Source organism: Aulonocara sp. 'chitande type north' Nkhata Bay, linkage group LG3, assembly GCF_057382095.1.
Source record: "Aulonocara sp. 'chitande type north' Nkhata Bay isolate Kocher_YH1m ecotype deep benthic linkage group LG3, A_spYH_male_GT1.1, whole genome shotgun sequence".
In the NCBI taxonomy this organism is placed as follows: domain Eukaryota; kingdom Metazoa; phylum Chordata; class Actinopteri; order Cichliformes; family Cichlidae; genus Aulonocara; species Aulonocara sp. 'chitande type north' Nkhata Bay.
Genome location: NC_141346.1, coordinates 33,669,225 through 33,691,855, shown reverse-complemented (window position 1 = coordinate 33,691,855; position 22,631 = coordinate 33,669,225). Strand labels below are relative to the sequence as shown.

At 42.8% G+C, this 22,631-nt stretch overlaps 1 protein-coding gene across 5 annotated transcripts in view; it reads left to right on the top strand.

The window, feature by feature from the left end:
- Window positions 1–4,137: 4,137 nt before the first annotated feature.
- Window positions 4,138–22,631, top strand: part of LOC147335254 (phosphatidylinositol-binding clathrin assembly protein) — a 118,094-nt gene continuing 99,600 nt past the window's right edge. For 2 of the 5 annotated variants that reach the window (XM_086277274.1, XM_086277260.1), the window contains exon 1: window positions 4,145–5,376. In XM_086277274.1, coding sequence (XP_086133400.1) covers window positions 5,247–5,376 — 130 coding nt within the window. In that variant the 5' untranslated portion in view covers window positions 4,145–5,246. Of the gene's footprint in view, window positions 5,377–22,631 lie in introns of all 5 variants that reach the window. The other 3 variants (XM_086277251.1, XM_086277243.1, XM_086277267.1) reach the window with 3 other exon arrangements.

The window sequence follows — 22,631 nt, the reverse complement described above, 5'->3', positions numbered from 1 at the left end:
GCCAGCATAAAGCTCAACTCTGATTGGATGCGTCAGTCGCTACAGAGGTCCTGGGACATGGCGGCTCCACTCCTGCCCGAACCTTCTTCCTCACAAAGCACCAGAGACCACCACACAACAATCATCATCATCTTCTTTTCTTCTTCTTTGAGTTGCTCCGTTCAAGCGTCATCACAGCAGCTCGTCTTCATTTCATGCATGACCTTAAAACAACTGAAATAACCATCATCGCTTCTAAAGTAATGATCTGCACTTTTTGCATTTTGCAACTTTTTATGTTCTTGTAAGAGTTTGTATTCATTTAAGAAAAAATCTGCATTTTATAATAAAAATTTACAAAAATCATGCATTTAAAATGCTTTCAGTGCTGCGAGGTACCTCGTCTTGTCTGTCTGGTCTCATCATCTACTTTGGAGGAAGCTATTTGCTCGTGCACACGCCTCAGTTACTGAAGCGTAAAGGTCAAGTCACCTAAGAGCTGTTATGCATCACACCCCGCCTGAAGCCGAGGCACGCCATCGATCCCAGGCATGGTAATCACACTGAAAACCATGCCACCTGACACGCCGTAGCCCATTTACACATCGCACATGAAGCGCGAGCACCTCGGGGTGCTCTGCTGTCCGTCTTTGTCTCTGACAGGGCGGTCCCCTCCCTGCTGCCCCGTAATGGATTTACTCCCATCTCTCCGAGCACGTTGGCCTTGGGGCAAAGCATTGGCTCGGCCCCTGATTGACAGCTGCTGATAGCGGGTTGAGAGCTTGTTGCCAGGGGCTACAGGGGGACACCCTGCATCCACACATGCAGTTGCCATGGAAATAGGGAGTTCAGACCTTCTGCCTGCAGATGGCAACGCTGCACTCCGAGTCAGGAGGGAGATGAGACCGGGGTACGAGGGCGGCACGGCGAATCGGCGGCTGTCTCTCAAAGAGAGAGCGTGGGTTTGATTTTGCGGTTTGCACAGTTCACCCCGGCTTCACCTCAGAACCCCCCCAGGTGCTGCTTTCAATTACACGCACATCAGGTGGAGAATCTGCACATTTGCACTCTTCCTAGGCATGGGTGAAAATGTCTGCTGCCGGTCTCTGCGCTGCTGCACATCAATCCTTCATTTTTTCCCCTCTTCTGTACATTATCTGATCTTTTTTTATCGCTCAACACTGCAACTGCTGCAAGAGCATAAAAAACAAACCATCTATTAAAAATCACAAAAAGCCGATCCTGTGCTGTTTCTCAGCTGTTAGGCCACACGAGACAGGCTGTTTTCCCCCGGCTCCCTTCTGCTGTCTGACACAGGCCATGTGAACCTGTGAACTGAACCATATTTGGAAGGGGTGTGTGCACGCAGCTCTAACCACTTCCATTTACAGTGGCTTCATATCTGATTTCCTCCTCAGCATGCACATTTTTCCCACCCAGATGAGCAAAGTCAGGCTGACAGCTACTCGTACGTGGAACACAGTTTCAGCTTCTGTTTCACATTCAATTCCTCTGGCTGTCTCTGTGTGGACAGGAGTCATCAACAGCTTGGAGGGTTTCTTTCTCTTTCTCTCATACACACACATCTGTAATGGGCAGGAGAGGAGAAGGGAAGCAAGTTGAGGTGAAACCCACCACTGTTCCCATGTAGTCACCCTCTGCTGCTGCTGCTGCTGCTGGGGTCAGTTTGCAGTATTTCCCACCTGAGTGACAAATACTGCAAAGCACTACTGGTTCTGTGAACCTCAAAAGAAACAGAGCCCCTCTGCATGTCTCACATCTCCCGTCCTTATGCACTCTCCTCAGCCCGGGATTATTGCATTGTGACAGGCTGCTTACATGCAAGCAGCTGTAATGAGCGTGAACCACTTGAAGCTTAGAGGAAACAGCAGCATTGCATCTGATTGCATCCTCCGAGCTGCTCCGTGAGAAACGCAGTCAGCTGCCTCCGGATATTTGATTTATTCAGCTCTCAGATCCGGTGCGTTACCCACCGGGCGGTGCGCTGTGCAGCAAGCGCGGTTCCCACTGATCTTTCAGTACACCGTGTTCCATATAGTGTGGAGTCAAACAAGGACACGGCGTCTGAGGAATCACTTAATACCACCTTAAATTTGGATTAAATTTGCATAATAGTGTTTTAACAGAGAAACGCCGGGACAGTTTGTTGTTGCTGTGCAGCAGAAAAGCCTCCAAAGTGCAGAAACACGTCACGCTTCGTGTTTTTCTCGCACACATTCCGCTACAATTTAAAGCGTGATACCTTAAAGGCTTCACACACTCCTTTGGTTCCTGGCCAATAGGTTTCGGAGGCGTTCAGGAACTGTGGGGAATATAGCAACTCTTCAGCGAGCCTTCATTGATGAGCAAGACAAAAAAAAGTCACTAAACTCCTTTTTTATGGAGGCTTGCATTCGCCGAACAAAACAAACAAACAAAGAAACTAGAGTTGTTATCGCAGAATCTCAAGTTCCATTTATTTTTCGACTTATTAGTTACAAATCATTTTCTTTCAGTTTTAACTTAATCAGTCGACATTTCAAGTCGTTTCCTCTTTCTTTTAGTTATTTTTTTAATTCACAGTTATATTCTCAATAATAACTCTAAATTTTAATTTATTTTAAAGGGTTTTTTTCCCCTCAGTAGGTTCAGCTTGTAAATCAATATTTTTTGAACTACCTGAATCAACATTTTGAGATAATAACCTGATTTTCTAAATTAATTATGGATATTAATAGACTTAGTCACAGTAGGCTTGGTTTGGCTTTGAGTAATTTTAATGTCAATGTACAGAATGACCACAGACTGTATATAAAAGATGGAACTAGCCACTGTAATATCAGTTACTGGTTTCTGGACAATATCAGTTTATTTATTTATTTATTCATTTTTTATCTTGGACTCAGGAGTAACCAGAGGTTTGGACAAAAGCTAGTGGTGCTAAGCTATCAACTCATTTTAGCAAGCCCGGTTACCAAGTTAAATCCACTAACTGTCCACCTCAATGACTGATTCTTCAGATGTGTTTTATGTATATGTATCACATGGACATTTAGCTTGTAGCTGATGAAGGTGGTTGATGGTCTGTATTGCACAGTATTAGACACATATTCAGATTAGATCCATGATGCGTCATGGAGGGACGCATCATGGATCTAGTAACTCCAGTTAGCTGAGGTCTACTTTACAGAATGAGTATCCTTGGGCAAGATACTAACCCCGTGTTTGCCTACTGGTGGTGGTCAGAGGGCCCGGTGGCGCCTGTGTCCGGCAGCCTCGCCTCTGGCAGCATGGCAGTAATCGTACTTAGTATTTCAAATGACATTAAAGTAACATAAAACAGGTCCCGTTGCAGCAATGTTAAAAAAATAATTTTGTGAATTTGTTACATTTATGAAGTGATTGAGGTTACATTTCATAAAGTCTCACTGTGACATTATTTTTTCTATAACGTTTTTTAAAAAAGTGCTTGTGTGGTTAATTTGTGAACACAGAGCAATGCTGTCACAACGCTGAGTGTTGCAAACATATCAGTTTATGACCAAATACAACAGTTGCATTATGTAATGTGCTTCTAGGCTTCTAGTGTTTTCTAGAGCTGCCTATTTTTGGGACACCTTTCCCCTAAATAAATGAGGTATTTAAGACAAAAAAACTCCTTTATTTATAACCACCCATCTGTTATCAAGGGGGAAACTATCCAGGGAAATATGTCTGTGAAGGTTCTCAGTCATCCAGGTCATCGTAGTCAAAGGAGCTTGCAAAGAAAAGTGTCTGGCTCAGGGGATTAGAGGATCATCAGGGGGTCCTTTTGTCCCTCTGTGGGGGGATACTCCCACTAGGTTTATATCTGGGACTCTCCACCATTTGACCTCAGAACTGAAGAAGCTTCTCGGATGAGAGGTGAAACGTCTTCAAGTAACTTAAAGAAGTCCAGACGCTTTTCTTTGCAAGCTCCTTTGACTATCCAGGGAAACTGTTTACTGCACTATCATTCTTCATGTAAACATGCGTTTTAACTTGAACACTTTAAATGAGATCTGTGCGAAGAACCTGGACGTCACGAGCCACCGCTCGAGAACGAGGTGGGATTGTAGGTATGCGGATTCCCAGCCAAAGGAGGGGATGCGCGAACGCAGCACAGTTGTGAGATCAGCTGATTTTTTACGCTGCCATTTTGTCCAGCACAGGAGCGAGCATTCAGTCAGTGAGTGCGCAAAGAGAAACCACTGGCGAGACTTTCCATACGGCGGCACCGGACCGAACTGTCGGTAAGAAAAATAAAAAAAGAACAACGGGAGCCAGTAATGTGGTGACGGCAGACGGAGGGAAGCACCAAACTGAGCCCGAGGACCGTGAAGGGAAACAGGCGAGCTAAGGGAGCTGTCAGGGAGGTTTTTTTTGTTTCTTTCTTTTTTTAAACTCAGCGGCTCCGCCGGCTCGGCTCCCCGGTCACAGACCACAGGAACCCGCTTTCTCTCTACCCGCCCGCCTGGCTGGTTGGCTTTAGCTAACCCTGCTAGCATCTCGGCTAACCCCCACCGCCGCTCCTCGCGTCTCCTCTCACCGTGGGAAACTGCAACTGTCCCGGCTGTCAGTGTCACACCGTCCTCCTGTAAACTTCAAACAATGCGCTGCTCCTGTCTGAGAGACTTTTTACGCCCAAGGGACGATTTAACGCACGCTTCGCCAAGCGACCAGTGATAGCTGAGCTGCGGTCCAAGCTAACAAGTTGACGTGGAAGAGGAACTCTATTTTTTTTTTAAACTGTTTTCCAAGCTGTGATTTCACCAGGATTACTTTCCCCCTCTGCCCTGCCCGAGTTGGACTCGACTTTTTGGTGACTCCGGGTTACAAAGCAGCCAGTTAGCTATGTTTATTTGTGGCCAGAAAGTAATTTCAAGTGTTTGCGGATTCCACAGTGGGACTCTCTCTTGGTTCGAGTACTGCAACGGAAACATTAGCTAACACAGACTGGCTCGTGTTGTGTTTACTGCATAAATAGATAGACGGAACAAACAGTTGCCAAACATTTTTTTGTTTCATTTTTAAATTCAGATTGTAGTTAAACAGATTGTTCTTGTACCTGTCGTGAGCAGACATTGCTGCACAGGTTGTGTGGAAGACAGTGTGTGTCTGAGGGTGTGTGATCCCTGCTCTCTGTTACCTCCACTTGACAGTGAAGTCACGTTGAGTTGATCCATTGATCGGATCGTTATTGTACTATTTTCGCTGATTGAAGGGGGGGAAAGAAAAAAGTCGGTGCGATGTCGGGCCAATCTATCACGGATCGGATCACAGCAGCTCAGCACAGCATGACCGGGTCGGCTATCAGCAAGGCTGTGTGCAAAGCCACCACGCATGAAGTGAGCGGACCGAAGAAGAAGCACCTTGACTGTGAGTAGACCCCCCTCCACACATCATTCCCCTCCCCTTGTATCTGTCCTCTTCTTCACTGTAACCTGGCTGTGGTTGGACAGTCCAGTCCAATCAGCTAGATTAGACAGCAAATGGTTTTCTGTCACATATGTGTATGGCTGTAATGGCTGGTGATCCTATTAAAGATCCAGAACGTTTCAAGTCAAAATCCCAGGCTTGGCAGAGGTTGAAACCCTCATTTTTTTTTCTACTCTTGGCTCTCTATGACATCACTGAGAGATACTATCCCTAATATGGGCTTCTCTGGAATGAGCACCTCCTGCCCCACCCTCCACCAATCGGAAGCCCTACAAGCTGCATTTGCTGCAATGGGCACTTGATGCTGGCTTCATAGACCCCCATGTTAAAATATCCAACTTTACAGTAAAAATAAATAGTGTTGTGGTTTACATATTTGCCAGGGACCATGGAGAGTTTTCACGCTCTTAAAGGCCACTAGTTACATCACACAGTGACAGTGAGATTAATAGACAACCAAGTGCACTTATGCTTGCCATATAGCTCTTCTATAGAGCAAAACTTTCAAGGTTACAAAAATGGAGTGGTGCACAACTGGCTAAAACGATGCCAAAACGTGGCTTGTGCCAGCAGATGTGATGCCACTTATGCCATGTGCCGCTGGTCGCAAGGGCGAGCATAGTGGACCCCTTAAGTCGTACCCCTCAAAGGTGTATGCTCAGCCTCACTGCCACAAAATAAAATCACTGAAGTGGGTTGTTTGAACCCATTTGTGCTGTTGGTGCCTTTATAATTATGATGGCAGTAACCAAAACGCCAACATTGAGGCTTGAAACTTGCAAGTTGAACACCACTGGGTGACTTCAAAGTGGCTACATTGGTCTTTTTTACTGACTGTGGATCAAACCTTCTGTTTGTGAGAAGCAGCCAATCAGAGGAAAGTTGGCATTTAAAGGGAGAGGAAGTAGAACAGCTTATTTCAGCATTTATTTTGAATGGTCGGTCATGCAAAGCTGTGCTATATTCATGTGATTTGCAAAGCACAGAACTGTGTGCATATGTTTCCTGGTGACTGCAGCAAAGAAGCGACTGAGGTGTAACTTTCATTGGGTTCATGTCCTCAGGAATGGAGAGGAGGCATCACAGCCAGCAGGTGAAGCAGTCTCTAGATGTCCCTGCTGTTTTTTGAAATGTGTCATTCCTGATTTGTTCAGTCAGTCTCTCAGGCATTCAAACTACAGTTGGGAGAACATCTGAACATCAAGCCAGCTCACTGGTGTTGAAAAGTTTACTCTCGACTTTTTGGCCATCCTTTTTTATAAAATTCTGAGACAATATGCTGCTTAGTTTGAAGTCGACTCTGACTGGAACCTTAAATAGATTAGACCTGGCACTCTCTGTTAGGTTAGGCGAGTACAAAGCTGTGAAGAAAAAAAAAAATTCACAGCTTCTCTCGTCTTCCTGTCGCCAAAAATAATAGATCAGTCCTGAAAGATTGGACAAGTAGGCTCTCGTCTACAGTTCTGTGTAAAATGAGTTCTTAAAACTCAGAGATGCTAAGTTTTACTATCAAAGATGGGGATACACTCATACATCAGATAACTGTTAAATGATATCAGCTCATCATCAAGCACAGTTTACTGATGTCAGTGGCTGATAGCTTTCTTTGTCGCATAAATTGTGGGCATAACTCTAGGAATGGGTGGAAAATCGATTCAGCACAGTGTCTCAATATTGAATTGATAGAGAGACACCAAATATCAATATTTTATTCAATAAATCCAAATAAATAAACTAAAATACTCTGGGAATACTACTCTACTAACAAGACGACCCATCTCACTTCCCTCCTGAAATAGGTTCAGCTAAGGCATCAAACACATTTTGCTTGGCAGAATATATGAATACCAACTTGACCCCATTCAATCGTAGACTGATATCGGTCTGTTTCTCTACTAGTTAAATGTTCTGTGTGGAACATTGCTGGAAGAATTTCAAACACACCATGTACTTTCGTGAAGAATAGCTTTTGTTTCCAGAGAGGGTAACAAATAAGAAAACAAATAAAAATAAGGTCCATGTTGATGTTGGCCAAGATTTTCACAGTTGGTGTGTCCCGAACCCAAAATGCCAAACAAACCATAGAATTGTCACATTTCAGGACCTTAGACCTGGATGTTTGAGTTTTATTGCTTGAAAATGGGTGAAATCTATCAAATAGGAATTTAAAAAAAAAAAAAAAAAAGTTAACTGTTTCCCTATGATAGCAAGAATTCCTTAGCTATCTTAACTATAATCACTTCCCGTCTGTTCTGGAGAACCACCAAATGCCTTTTTAATGAAAAGCTTTGATAGTTTGTTTATTTGTTTAATCATGTTAGAATATTTCAGCCTTCTTGAGCTCCCTAAACAGCATTTAAGAGCTTAAAACCATAGATCTGTCAGGGTCGGGGCAAGGTCAGTTTGAAATGAGGTGGTGTTTGAGTTAGGCACTACACCCAACATTGGTTATAGATAGACACTTAAAACAAGAAGTTAGGGTTAGGTCAAGCTGTTGGGTTAGCTTTAAATGCCATTGTTGGTTAGGGTTGGACACCACACCCAATGTATTGAAGGTCAGGTTAAACTGTTGGGTCACATGTAATTGAGTTTCGTAAGCTAGGTTTGGATACAAAACCCAAGGTGGTTGGACTTAGGTTCAGAGTCGGCAGCTGACCATTTAAACTGGAGAGTAATTGGCTTAAGCCTCTTTGCTGTTCTAACCAAAAACAACTATATACACCTAATATACTAAGAGAGAAACGTAGCCACCCAAAATGATAAAAGCCCCAACCAGTCAGGGCAGATGATTGCCCGTCCTTAAGCCTACTTCTGGTGTAAGGTTCTTCCTATTAAAAGGGAGTTTTACCTTCCCGTGGTCACCAAAATGTTGGGGTTTACTCTGTTTTATTTGAGTGTCTTTGTGATTTGGTGTTATGTAAATACAACTTTATCTGTTAGATTGTAGAGAAAAAGCAGTAGAAAAACACATTTTCTCTGTAGGTGCAAAGGTGGATCAATGAACCCATTACACCCTGACATAGCTTGGTGCGAGTGCACAATCCTCAGTACATTTCCATTTGTTTTGCAGTTTCTCACCTCAGACATTTATAATTATGATAATCTGATGTGCACCTCCCTAGAAATGTAACTACTGGTCTGCTCTATGCAGCTCACCACTATTGTGAGTGGGCTGTTCAGCACAGTCGATTCCTCATGTGCATTTCTGCTTTTTTTTTGTAGTTTTTAAATGTATCAGGGAGAGAATAACAATCAATACAAAGGTAATAATCATAGCATCAGTATGATGCGCAAATGTCGTTAAATTCTCGGAGGGAGATTGCTGAAACTGTTTGGAGGGAAGTGGGGGAATGTACAAGGAAGTGGAAAAACTAGGAATCCAATTCAGGGCTTGGACATCATAGGGTTAAATTGAGATGCCATTTGGCTTTTCTGCTTGTCAAAGTTTAAACAGTAACCGTCTAAATGGTTAGTGTTAACATTTTTGTCAGCTGACTAATCATGCCAGCACCTGTTCTTATTTGTGAAGCTCTAATCAGCCAATACAAGGCTTCTGGTGTTTTGGGGTCTGGCGCCGATACGCAGCTCTTGTAGCCAGTTCCTTTAGTACGGACTTCAAGAAGAGTCGTAGACAGAGATAACACAGCAAGTGATAGAAGTCCCGAGGTCCCAGAAGGATGCATTGTGGTTATCTTGTTTTCAAGGAGAGCATAAATCACTCAAATGCCTCACAGATCATGGGAGAAACATGACATTTCTTGATATGGCAGCTTTGATGGCCTTTATTTGTTGGGAAATCCCCTCAGACACTTTCAGGTGCAGCAGCGCAGAGCACATTGTACTCCCATCGCCTTTTAGATTAGTAATTGATTCCTGATTGTCACCTTATGTCCTATCTTGGTCATAAAGAGTGAATGACCATATTTCATTGTCAGTGGCATCCCTCAAATTAAACCTGAGTCATGTCGAAGGTGGCTGTGATGCAAATGTGCCATCATAAAAGAGCAAAAAAATGAATAAATGGAATAAAAATAAAACTGAGTCACACGTGTGCATATGTGCAGCGCCGTCTTAGACATTGCTGAGACTAAATGTGCTGAAGATCTGTTTCTGGGAACTGCCTTTGTCGGCTGTGGGATGCACATATTTGATTGATGTTTCAGCTCAGCTGCCTCGCATCCGTCAACTCCGCCTCCTCCTCGCTCACAAGACTCAGCTGCTGACGTTAGAGGAAAAAGACATGCATTGTCTCTGTTCCTTTGTGAACCTGGCCGGACTTTAATAGCCAATATGCCACGTCAAGCTTAATCATTATAGATATTGATTTCTTTGTGAGAGCAACAACCTCGGTGCCGTTGGGGGAAGGGGCAATCAGTGAGCAGTGCATTGCATGGTATTTGTCCTTCTGATGATTTTAACACGAAGATAACATGCAGTGTTGTCAGGCTGTTAACTTCATTGTGTTGCTGGTATGAAGGAAGGGCAGCCAGCAGGCAGGAATAAAAGGCAGGCTATCTGTTTGTCATTCAGTCTGGCAGGTAGTCAATTTGTGAGTCTGTTAGCAAGAATGTGAGGCTGGCAGGGAGTGTATTCGATCACTACTCAGTCAACTAGTCAGCCAGCTTATTCAACTATCCAGTAAAGCAGTAAATACTGGATTGTCTGCCTGTAGGTGAGCCCCATTCATGCTGTTATGCTTTCCCTTGTTATACTGTTACAGCAAGGGAGGCTCAGATCAAACATAGATTTAAATACAGAGGTCAGCTTATATCACTGTGAGCCAACTGTGAGCCAACAACCTGTGTTAAATGCTTGATTTCAGACCCTCTGTATGGCTCTGTATGGTGACCAAGAAGGCAGGCCTGTTTATAGAAAAGAATGACTGTGTTTGCCTGAGTAGTTAATGAGGGTGGTCTCTGCCTATTCATCTACCCTTGGAAAAACCTGGAAACTATTCTAATGGTTGTCAAACCGCGTCTTGGTGGTCTATGTTGTTCGTATGTGCTGAGGTGTCAAAGGTCATCATTAATGGTGTTGGGGGAAAGGGAAGATGGCTTTTTTAAAAGGCAAACTAAAACAGCCTTATTATAACACAAATAAGGATTATTCTGAACTATCAGTCATGCAAAGCTACTCTAGTAGAGTCCAAGAGGTGAGCTGGTGTGCCTGGAGCCTCTCTCATCTGTCATAGGCTCAGAGGTTGGGGCATACATTGGAAAGTCTGGAGGCAGACGGAAGATTTATGGATAGATTGATGGATGTTTATAACTTACTAAGTCTTTATAATACAGTAATATAGACGCACTATTTTTGGTTCCCGCTGTACTGGGAAATGTCAGCAGCAGCGATAGATAATACGTCGGCTGTGTTGAGCAGTGCTTCGCTGTCAGCTGAAGGCCTGGTGGCAGGAGACTGAAGTAACGTGTCTAAAACAGACAGAAACAGAAACACTGTTCGAAACTTTACATTATTTTTAGTTCTGAACAGATTCTCCCCACACTGCCAACAAAATGTGTCGGTAATGGGACTCTTGGGTACGCTGAATTGAAATATCGCCAAACAAACCTCCTAAACAGTGTAATTTGCGAGGAGAACACCCGACAAGTCTTACATTGCATGATTATGTATTGGTTTAGGAGTGTAACTATTATCCGGACATTTGGATTCACGCTGACATCAAACAAGCTTGAAATGAAATTTGTGTCATAATTTCAACTGGAAGTTTTAATCTGCTTTTGTTATCCGTGGTGGTTACACAAATAACCCAGGCTCTGTGATGCTTAGCCAGGCCTCACTGATGCAGTCTGTGTTTATTACTGGGGCTTTAGTTTATGGTTGCACTCCAGTGCCATAGCCGTTTGGGTACTAAAGTTTCATGCAGGTCTTTAAAGCTAATGAGAATCTGTAGTGAAGTTTACTTGTCTAAAGACTGCTGGCTCATTCTGTGGAGAAAAAATAAATAAATAAGATGCCTGTTTTTAATCTCTCATATCTACCTTAATACATGACCTATCTGCATGATATCTTAGAAATGAAAGATACATTTCAGCTTTGTTTAAGCTTACTGCAACCATCAGATCAGCCACCCCTAGATGATGGAACTGGAATCAAATCTCGTTTTGATAGGCTGCCTACTCAACATGGTGATATTATTCTTGAATGGTTACCCCAAAAAAGCATCTTCTCAGTTTTGTTTCTTTTGTCCTTTTTTTTTTTTTTTTCTTAAGTAAACAGATGCGTCACTCTCACCTGTACTCAGGAGGTTTCAAGGGCTCAAATATGATGGAAAAGCTAAAGACCAAGATTTAACCCAACCTTATCTAATTTGAGGAAGTGGTAAATGGACTGCTTCCTATATCAAAATATCTGTGGTATCGGAGGTCAGATTTTCTAAAAATAAAACGATAGCTTGAAAAGGATGTCACCAATGATTTGATAGTTAAATCTAGTGAAAGTCTCGGATAAGTTCAAATATCCGTGCTCTTGACCTCAAGGTCAGTGTCAAAGGTCATGTTTCCTGAATATCTTGTAAATGCAATAACTGAAGAAGTTGCCTAAGATTTTTAAATTGATGTCATAGGAGACTATACTATGAGGCTGAGGGGTAGCATTGGTAGAAACCAATATTTATTTATTTTTTTAAATATTGAATGACCTTGCTACATTTACAAAGTCTGAAGATCTTGGCCCTTGGAGAGTTATTAAATAACTGACATTTTCTGCAGCAGGGTGCTAATCTAATGTCAGTTTGTATTAACGATGCATTCAGGAGGCAGAGGTAAAATGCAGGTTATGTCAGAATCTAGAGACAGTTGCTACCAGTCTGAACTGGTCCAGCAGCTAACATTTCCATAAATTAGGGAATTGTTTGCCTACAGAGCCGCTTATCTGTGGTCAGAGGACAACCTGGACACCAAAGCACAGGTTAGACTGTGCTGCTGCTGAGTTTTAGTTTTAGTTTTTTTTTTCTTTCTTTCAGCATCTCTATTTCTGACACAGTCAGAGCCCCTTACTTCTGCATGCACACAAACACACCACCATCATTTTCTATTGCTCTCCTCTTGGCACAAATTCACCGCAAGCAGCTGTGACTGTCTGACAGCAAGCTGTGAATGATCTCACAGGCGTATTTGCATCTAGACCCAATAACCGAATAACCCTGGCAGATGCCTTTCGGAGCTGCCAGCGGCGGGCGCGTAAGGGGTTCATGAGGGCTGCCGCGAAGCCGTGACATTCACGCGCCACCGGCGAAAATAAGTGCCGTTTTAAAGCCATTTAGTGTCATGATTGGGACTGTCCACCTCAATTAACCCCGGCGTGTGAGTCAGCGGCAAAAATGACGAGCTCTTCCCCATCAGGGCTGAAAAGGCTCTTCTATTTGTGGAGATTATTGTCATAAAAATCAGTGAGGGAGGGTCGGAGCGTGTTGGGAAAGTGTCTGTTTCCCCTGGCACACCTGCTTGCAGTTTGCATGTTGTCAAGTTGAGAGATGCTGTTTGTTGAATCCGGCCTCTCTAAGCAGACTTCCACACTCGGGAGGTTGCTTTTTCCCCCCACCTCTTTTTCTCATCATTGAGATTGTTTTGCAATCTTATAGCTGTCAGGAAGAAGTTGTGACATTTAAACTGAAGTCTAGTTTCCCGTTCACTACTGCTCTGTTGTCATGGCAGCAAACCAGCCAACTGGCATGTGTTAAATGGACGTTAGTTGACTGGGGAAGTTGGATGGCGAAATTGACCGTCAACTCAATAGCTCTGCGGTTTTTACAACCTTTGTTTATGCAGTTGGGTGTTTGTCCCCGGTTAAGGTGATGGAACATCCAGCAACTGTAAATAAATTAAAAAAATAGAGTGGGGGAACTACTTTGTGTGTTTGCGATTTATTTACTTTAATGGATGTTGGTGGTGGGGGGTCTCCAGAACTCTCACACCCTGACATCAGTCACTCATGTGAAGGTGTGCATGAAATGGCAGTCCTGCCTGCTCTAGCTCTGATCTCATGCCCAGACAGTGAACCACCTCTGGATCATCTACCTGTTTTCTATGTTGTTGCTCTATTGTTGTTTTTGAAGGTTGACATGAAAAGGTGATTGAGCCATGGTAGGGTGATTCAGAGACCTCGAGGTCTACAGAACTCTTATTAGCAGATGTTGGTGGAAATAAAAGTAAGGAGATAAAAATATTATGTCTGATTATCTTCAGGTTCAGTGCAAACGTGATGAAGACCTGTCCTAGACAAGAAGAGGTGTCAAGAAGCCCTTATGATGCACCTTAAAATTGCCATGCTTTTTTTTTGGATAAACTACTTTCCAGCAACATCTAATACCCTGTCTTTCTATAGTTTGTAATGATATTTTAGTACAGAAGCTCAGAGATTCACAGATTAAACAATAATTTGAAAACATGAGACCTTATGGAAGGGGGGAAAGCACTTGGCAAAGTCTTTTCTTCTATTTTTGACTTTGTCTCCTTCTACATCTGCACTGACGTGGCGGTATTGTCTGCGTGGTGACACCTATCATTCAGCAGAATACTGGAGCCGCTTCCAGTGCCTTAATGGCAAGCATAAATAGAAGTGGCTGTGTGACATACTGGGGCTTTCAAGACAAAGCCTTTGAGTGGTGCATTAAAATCATTTTGCTTCAGATTTTCATCTGACCACTTTAAGCTTGTGTTAATAATTAAATTAAACAATGAATTTTGCTGGACAAACCTCCCCCCAACACACACACTCCTCTGGGCCTAAGAGTCATTTTTGGGTATAACCTGTGGGGTTTCTCCAAACAGTGCCAGTAATAAATGTTTGCTGAGTCTCTGACGGTCAGCGCTGCTGCTGGAGTTGCGTCATTACACTGAAACATTTTGTTCCAGGATACATAAGACTTTTATTTATTTATTTACTTAGATTTTTTATAGCTCTTTTTGACTGTTTTCTTGGGTCGTTTTATTGGAGATAAGAGTTTAGTTCTGTCTCTAACAGTGCTCTGTGGCCACACACGGATGCAGAGATTGACAACGTAGCGCCTTATTGGGTGTCTGCCCACATGGATGTGTTGACTCATGTTTGGAGGCTTGTGCAGTCTGTGCCATTGTAGGCAGCTGACCTGAGCATTGACTGGAAGTTTCTCCCTTTTATCCTATGATAGCAGTTCCAAAGGTTGCCCCGGCTTGCCAGAGTGGAAGGTACATGGTCGCCAAAAAATGACCATTTGGCCTGTATGCTCGTGCCGTCTTCCCCTCCTGCCCTGCCTGCTTTTGTCCCATCCTACATGCCTTTTTAGATTCTTGGTCAGCGTATCCTGTTATTGTGTCCATTTTCATGCCTTTCTGCTCAGTAGCAGTTAAGTTTATGGTAGCTTAATACAACATGCCACATGATTTTGTTATTTATTTATTTTTTAGCCGGCTGGCTGAGCTGCCGGCCCACATGTCCTTTTACATCATGTTGTGTCGAGCCATTTTTAGCCAAACCTTAAAACTGGGTTACGCTTACACGACAAATTGATGTGGCGCTAGAGCAGTCCTCTACACCAGTGCTTTGACTCGCTTTGTCTGGGCAACAGCGTTGTTTCTCCAGGTTTGTTTAGGAGGCAAACAAAGATCTTGTGGGCGCTGAGTTATTAAGCTCTGGTTTATGTGGTTTGTGTTTCCGCCTCCAGCGAGTTGGTGCTCATTCAAACTTTATGACTCCACATCAGACAGCAGCTCGCAGGTCACCTTGAGTGCTCTCTCATGTGTGCTGGAATATGTTTACAGGTGTGATTTTAAGATGTAATGCACTTATTTTAAATTAAAACCCTCTAAAAATGTGCATCTAATGTATAAAAATGTCTAAAATTCCACAAACTAATAATACAGTACTTTTAATAAACCCCTTAACTTAATTTTTAGACTTTAAGTTAGCTTGAAGTCTTAATTGATTTCCAATGCACCGTGGTTTACAGAGGCTGAGAATCTTACCATTGTAAACCTATGGGTCTAACTGTATACACATATAATTTCCTAATATAAATTGATGTATTTTAGCATAAACAGGCCTTTTAACTTGGAAATAACAAAACAATTAAATAAAATAATTATGGAAAGTTGTACAGAACAGAGCTGAGGGAGCTCTGCTGCAAATAATACAGCTTCAAGAAACGGGAAATAATCAAATCATCAGGTACCTGCAGAGCATGAGGCTTTTATCATTAGCCAATTCATAAGGTGTCTTCAAAACAGCGCAGCATTGCTGCCTTCTGGTCAAAACCCAAAGGATCTTACCAAACCTTCCTCTTGCCAAACAGGAAGTGGAGCATAAATTGCTCCGACTGTAACAGAGTTGGGTTGTGAACTCTGTATCATCAGTACCTGAATTATTTCAGGCCTTATCAGAGTCTCTGTTAGGACTAATTTCAGGGAGGGAGGGGTGTGTTTAATGAGGGTTTTTAGACACCAGCTAAAGCTGTTAAGATGGCCCATGTATGTAATTAGTTACTGTTTACCATTGTTTTTACACTTTTAGCCTGAAAGAGGTGGCAGAACTAAAGAGGTTTCACCTTCAAGATACATTTAATGGATTTAACTCTACGGCCATGCAAAGTTCATTCAGAACTTTTCGAGCTAACGTGTTCACAGATAGAATGACACACGCCAACGGTGGAGGTAACAATAGTATTAGAGTAGTATTAGTATGGAAAATATTTTGAGATTTCAGTAAGTTGCTTGATTCATAGAGTTTCAAAACTGTGGTAAAGCTGGGATCTTGTTTAAAAACTCGTAGCAGTTGAGGTCTTCACTGCAGTTTTGGACTTTGTAGAGAATCCAGTGGGCTGAGTGGGACCCTCCGTCAGAGGATACGCATAAGAGAGGGTTTGATGTCATGTCGGCTTCAAAGAACCAAAATGGTAGTCTACTGTTTTTTGATAGCCTGGTCAGCTATGGACCCATGCATGAAGGAGAGACTTTAAATGCAACACTCCCTCTTTTCTATATTGCTGCATCCCAGGGTGCACAGGAGCTGCTGGTGACTCAGCAGGTGTTGAAATAATATGAAAGGCAATGAGTGCTAATCAGTGAGTTGTAAAGGAACAGCCAGTCTTAAGTGTCTTATTGTGGAGAGGCAGTGCTATGTGGGCTTGCTCTAGAAGAAAAAACGACAGACTGCGGCGCACGCAGAGGTTGCGAGCACGTCTGGCTTGAAGCTTTGAAACTGTTTCTAAATACGTCGGCTAAATACACTTTATTTTTCCTCATGCGGGAGGGAGAAAAAATCAGTTTGAGTTTAGCGATCAGTATATTTGCTGTTTAATTTTAATTCCTCGCGTGGCGTGCCCTTCTTTGTCGCCCTGTCACTCCGTCCCCGTCTGGTCTTTACTCTTCTGTATTCTCATTACACAGAGTACACACACGGAGCAACTCGTTTCCATCCACTGAACCCCATCAAAGAAAGTATTCAGAGAATTGAAAAAAAGAAAGACTGGGGACATTAAAGGACACAGAAAGGCCAGTTTATTTCCTGCTATTTGCTTTTCATTGATTCCAGCCCTGATTAGACCCGCTGCTGGGTGTAGCTGGTGGTGGGTAAGTAGGGAGGGGGGCCTGCTTCTTAAGTGATTGTGAGGTGCGTCTAATGCTATCTAAACAGAGTGGGAAAACCCCTCCCTGACTGCAGAGCGGAGATAGGCTCAGTTTAGACTAGCAGCCAGGAAAACCGGCTTACTGCTGTCTGGATACGTCCATTTCGAGCCAAGCACAGGGGAGTGCACGTGATGTGAAGCGGGAGAGCAGGGAGTCTGTCGCAAACATGCTGCACAGTCAGTGAACTCGCACAATCAGGTAGTGATACTGAAGCACAGTCAACAGGAGCTTGCATTACCGATTGTGCTCACAGGAGAAGCCTTTTTAAAAAAAAAAAAAAATATTATAAAGAGTAATATTTAAATTAAGATTAAGTTATATGGCAAATATTTAATCAAAGCCTTAATTGGCTTTAAATTAGCAGGATGTATTTCACAACCTCATGTTATTGCAGGAAAATCCCCTTGTAGTTCATTTTCTTTTGCATTTTTCTCCCTCATCTCATTTTCTTGCTGTGAAACTAACCAGATTAAACTCATCGTCAGCTTTTTGACTATTCAGTTGCAAAAAAAAGGAAACAAGTTACCTGAGCACATGGACAAGTAGATGTCCTGTACCCAAAAGGATTAAACAATACATTTATATTAACAATGGACAAAATAACTCTGTATGATATTGAGTAGTGACAAACTGTTCTGTGGGACATTTTCATAGTTTCGTGCCCTAAAACATCATTGTTTTTATTGGATTCTTTATTTATTAAGCCAATACAAGGTGGAAAATGGACCCAACTCACCGAGCCCAAATATTTTTCAGGAAACTGTGAACTCCAAATTGGCTAAAAGTGGAGGAGATAAATGACTTTTACACTGGACATATGAAAACATCGATATTTAGCTGTGTTTTTTCTTAAAGATGTTGGGTGGTTCCAAACATCTCTAAAAATTCAACCAAGTCACAAAATGTTTCTCCAGCTGAGAAGCTCCAGCTCTACAGCCACATGAACAGTATGACTCGTCTGGGAGTTTAATAATGTCAGTGTTGTTTTACCTCAGACACACAGCTAGAATCTGCTCCGGGTCAATCGGCTCTCTGAAATTATTTCTCCACTTCCTCAGTTGTGGTCTCAACTCTACCAACAAGAGCTCAAACTGCTGTACTGACACCCTGAAATATGTACTAAAGTGGCCGTGATACAGCTTAAACTCCTCGATCGAGCCATGACAGTCTCCCTGCTGCCTTCTCGTGAGAATTAAATGCACCTAGAGCCTCAGCTTCTACCTTTTCTTTATTTAGAAACATCAGGACCAGCTTATCGTGGCTTGATGTCAACTTCACGGTTTGTTTTGTGTTTTTTAAACAACACGTTTTTTTGAGGATGAATTTTCTGCGAAACTGAACGCTTTCGCTGTGTGTATATAGGTTGCACAGCATGTTCAGATTTTTCGCAATTCGTTCAGTGTGCAACAGCCTTAAGTATGACAAGTATTTCTATTAGATCAACTAAATGGCAGAATAAAAAGGTATTACCCACACATTGCTCATTATGTGGAACCCGTCACCTCTCCTCTGGAAATTCTCACAATGCAAAGAAAAGACCCGATCGTTTGGTTTAGCGATTTTTGGTGTGGTTTTTTTTTTTTTTTTTTAGGGAGCATTAAATGCGTGAGTTGGAGTTGAGCGTCCTGCTCAAGGGAAACCTTTGCCTGCACAAATCCAAAGCACTGTAGCATTCATGTTGAACGCTGACAGGTTTAGTGTGTTAGGTAATGGTAGCACATGGTTTGAAACGGGCTTTGTCTGCCTGTGCGTGTTGTTTGGGAACATTCAGTGCTTCTGTTCCCGTCCCGTTCTGATGTCAGGTTATTTTTAGCCTTGTTCTCTCAGGAGCCTTTGGCTGGGTTCAACTGCTTAGTTTTCCTTCCCTGCTCTACCTGTGTGCATGTACATCTATCCGCATGCCCGCCGTCGTTCGCTCTGTCGGCATCGCTCCTTTATTCCTGACACAAACCGGCAGACACCCCCTCCTCCCCAGACGGTTGTGCGCAGACGTTCTCTCAGAGACGTGCATGCACAGAGACTTCAAACCTATTTACTTGACAAGATTTCCCGAATCCCCCCCCATGAAAACAGTGCAGCTGGAGAAAAGCAGGGAGTTTGTCTCAGTTGCTTTTTCAGTCTATCTTTCTCTGTGTGCCTGTGTGACAGGGGCACAAAGGAGAGGGGGCAACTGCTCTTATTTAAGACCTCAAGGGGAGAATTAAAGCTCCAGAACCACAGCTAGTCTATTAATAGACCGACTTCTGGTGGCACTCTGTCTTAGTTTCTACCCTTCACTTAATTTGCTACTCCTCTTCTGCCTTGCTACCTCTGCCCTATCTTGTCCATTTTACCTTGTCCTGTATTGATGTGAATCTCTTTGATTTTTCGTATTCAGAAACTATCGCCATTAAAACTTAGAATCATGTTTTAATGTCAATGTGTCAAACGTATGGTCTGCAGGCCAGAGGGGTCCAAACTGATCCATCTGCACCAGAGTGCATCACGAACGGTGTAAGAACATTTACTAGATCATTTAATGAGAGCGGATGTCCAAATTGTGGGTTTTAATCCTAGTCAGTCCTCCTTTCCGGCAAAGATATCGTCAGTGAGTCTGAGTCTTTCTTTGATTCACTGCCGATCGTAGGAAAACTGATATCCACTGTTAAAACTGCACTTAATATTCCTGGGAAGTCTCAGGCTGGGGACCCTTAGCCATCCAGAATTTACTTCCTTACACTGAAAGCAAAGGAAAAGAATTTGGAGGTGATTATTTATTGGGTACTTTTTGAAATCGTTTTATGGGCTCAACACACTTTAGATCAAACTGTGCTCCCACGTGGCCCATTAACTGAAATGAGTTTGACATCCGTGGTGTGAGATTTAACACACAGCTCTTAAAAATCTGGCCAGAAATCTCAGACGGTAGTGAAAAATTCTTCAGTTCAAGACACTGGGTTGTTCACTTCACAGCCACACAGCAAATATTTACTGTTGAGAAGCTGGAGAAAGAAACCATTTGGCATGTAGCTTCAAATATGTATGGGAATAGGAAAAATAACGACTGGAATTGGTTAAATCTTCACAAATCCCAGCCTGATCCTGATTTTTCTGTATTCAGTAAAAAGTGCTGTCAGGTAATTTTTTTTCCAGAAGGAACATTTTGAAACTTTCTGACTCTTTGTTCACTAGTTCTGTGTTTGGCTGGGGTCAGTGTTACTACTGGTAGCATGAGGCAATACTTGGACTCGAAGGAGATTGCACAGGTAGTCCAACTCTTCCAGGATGGAACATCAATATGTGCTATTGCAGGTGGGTTTGCAGTGTCTACCAGCACAGTCTCAAGTGCATAGAGGAGATTCCAGGAGACTCTAGGAGAGCAGATACTGGTCCTTAAACCATCAGCAGGACCAGTATCTGCTCCTATGTGCAGGGAGGAACAGGTTGAGCACCAGCAGGAGACTGGTGTGAATGTCTCTGACCAAACAATCAGAAATATACTTCACGTGGGTGGACAGAGAGCCCGATGTCCTCTACTCGGCCCCATGCTCACCACCCAGCACCAATTTGCCATAGAACAAGTAAAATTTTGGATAAATGGACTAGCCTTAATATAAAATTTTCACTAATATTTTCAAAGTGTTTTTAAATTCAGCTGTATGTAGTTTGATCCTTTTCATTTCCCTCGAACAATGTGGCAGTTCGCTCCTAACACATCTAACACAGTGCTCAGTCCATATGAGCAGAGATATCCAGCACTGAGGTCTGATGTGTTGTCTAAATGTTTGTTTTTTCTTAGGTGTAAAATTCCAAACTGTTTTCTTGTTCGGTCAAACAGTTGCACACTCATCGCAATACTTGTTGTACCAGTAGATAGAGGTGCAGGATTAGGACGTCACGTGTCCCTTGTGTCTTCATGAGTTGCTTAGCTCACTAAAAGAAAAGTTGTTTAAACAGCAATAAGACATACAGCACCTGATAAGCTTTAGTCTTGCTGCCTCTGTTTCTGATTTGCATGAGACATTACACAGAGGAGAGGGGCGGGGGCGGCTCTCACATGCTGCAGCACACCACGGACTCTGCTCTTAATGATAACAGAGGAAAGCTAAACATTTAAAAGAATTCACAAGTTGATACCGACAGCAGTCGATCCCGCAAGTGCATCAAGTCCCTTGTACTGCATGTTTAAAGAGGATTCATTGATGTAGTCAGGTTGTTTTTAGCTCCTGTTCTCTTTAATCTTGGTGACATTAAAAGTATCATATGTTTGAACATCAGGCAGAATTTCTCTTCTGTCCAAATTCTAAAGTAAATTTTAAGACGTCATATCATTTTAACATAGTGTAAACCGAACTGAAGTCTCCTGACATTTTCTGCATCTCTAATGCAGCTGTGCGAGAATAAAAAGGGATGTGATGCTCGTAAACAGAAGCCGATAACTACCATGAACAGTAATTTTTGTGCTGCTGTACGCGCACACTGAGTCACATCACTGTTTTATTCTCTTACGGCGAAAACATAAATGCAGATCAATGGTGTAACATCTGCTGCTTGATTGGCTACATTGCCCGTAAAGTGATCAGTCATAGAAAGAATTGAAAGCGACAGAGAGCCTCTGGTGATAAAGGAGAAGCTTTGTTTCCTCCGTCGACAGTACAAGACAACATTGTCATTTTCACACTGAACCACTCTTCAGAGCGTTTACAAAAAGCCTTCTTCGAGGTTTTAAAAAATGCTGTCTTAGTATGACTATAAATCTGGAAAGGAAAGTGATGTGTTTTCAAATTTAGCAGGCTTACAATTCTTCACACCTCTCTTTTTTCCTTTTCCTCCTCCTATCAGGGGGGATTTGAGAGGGAAGAGAGGTGGAGGGAGGGGTGGACGGGGAATCTTCTTTTGAGGCAACACCTCTCGACAGTCCCTAACACAAAGACAGACAGAGGGGAGAAGGAGATTACAAGTACATGCCAGACAAGGTGCGGATTCTGCTGAGTGTTAATCTGTAACAGATTGGGGGCTGCACTCCTCCCGGTGCCTTCAGTGTCGGGCTTTTCATATGCATGGTTTCTGCTAATGTGCATGTCCTTCTCTTACTCGGTACCGGCGCAGGTCCGGCAAGGTCATTCGGCTCTTTGGCAGTGCTCCTGTTTTTAGTTAGCCGTGGTATTAAACCTCAGTAATCTCAGTTCCCTGTGGATTGACTAGAACTGAGGGGTTGGGAGGATTGTTCTTGAACCTCATGGCTAATTCTCAGGCCTTCAGGTTCAGCTTATATACTGGTCCTTGAGAAAATAGTGAATTTGTACTGATGGCAGAAGAGGTGATGCTCTGTCATGTAGTTGACAGAGTTGGGCAGGTTTTTCCATAGTCCAGATGTCCGATTATCCCACAAGATCATCAAAAGCAAGGAAAAATGTTTTTTACTTTCATTGGGAAGCTACTGGCGACCGCTCATACAATCCTTGATCCTTGAGGTTGTCATCATAAAGGAATTCAAAATGTTGTTAAGTCTAATGACAGGACAGAAAGGTAAAGGTCCATCCATTTCATTACCATTTATACAGTTCAGCAGGGGTGCTGTATCCTAACCTATGTTTC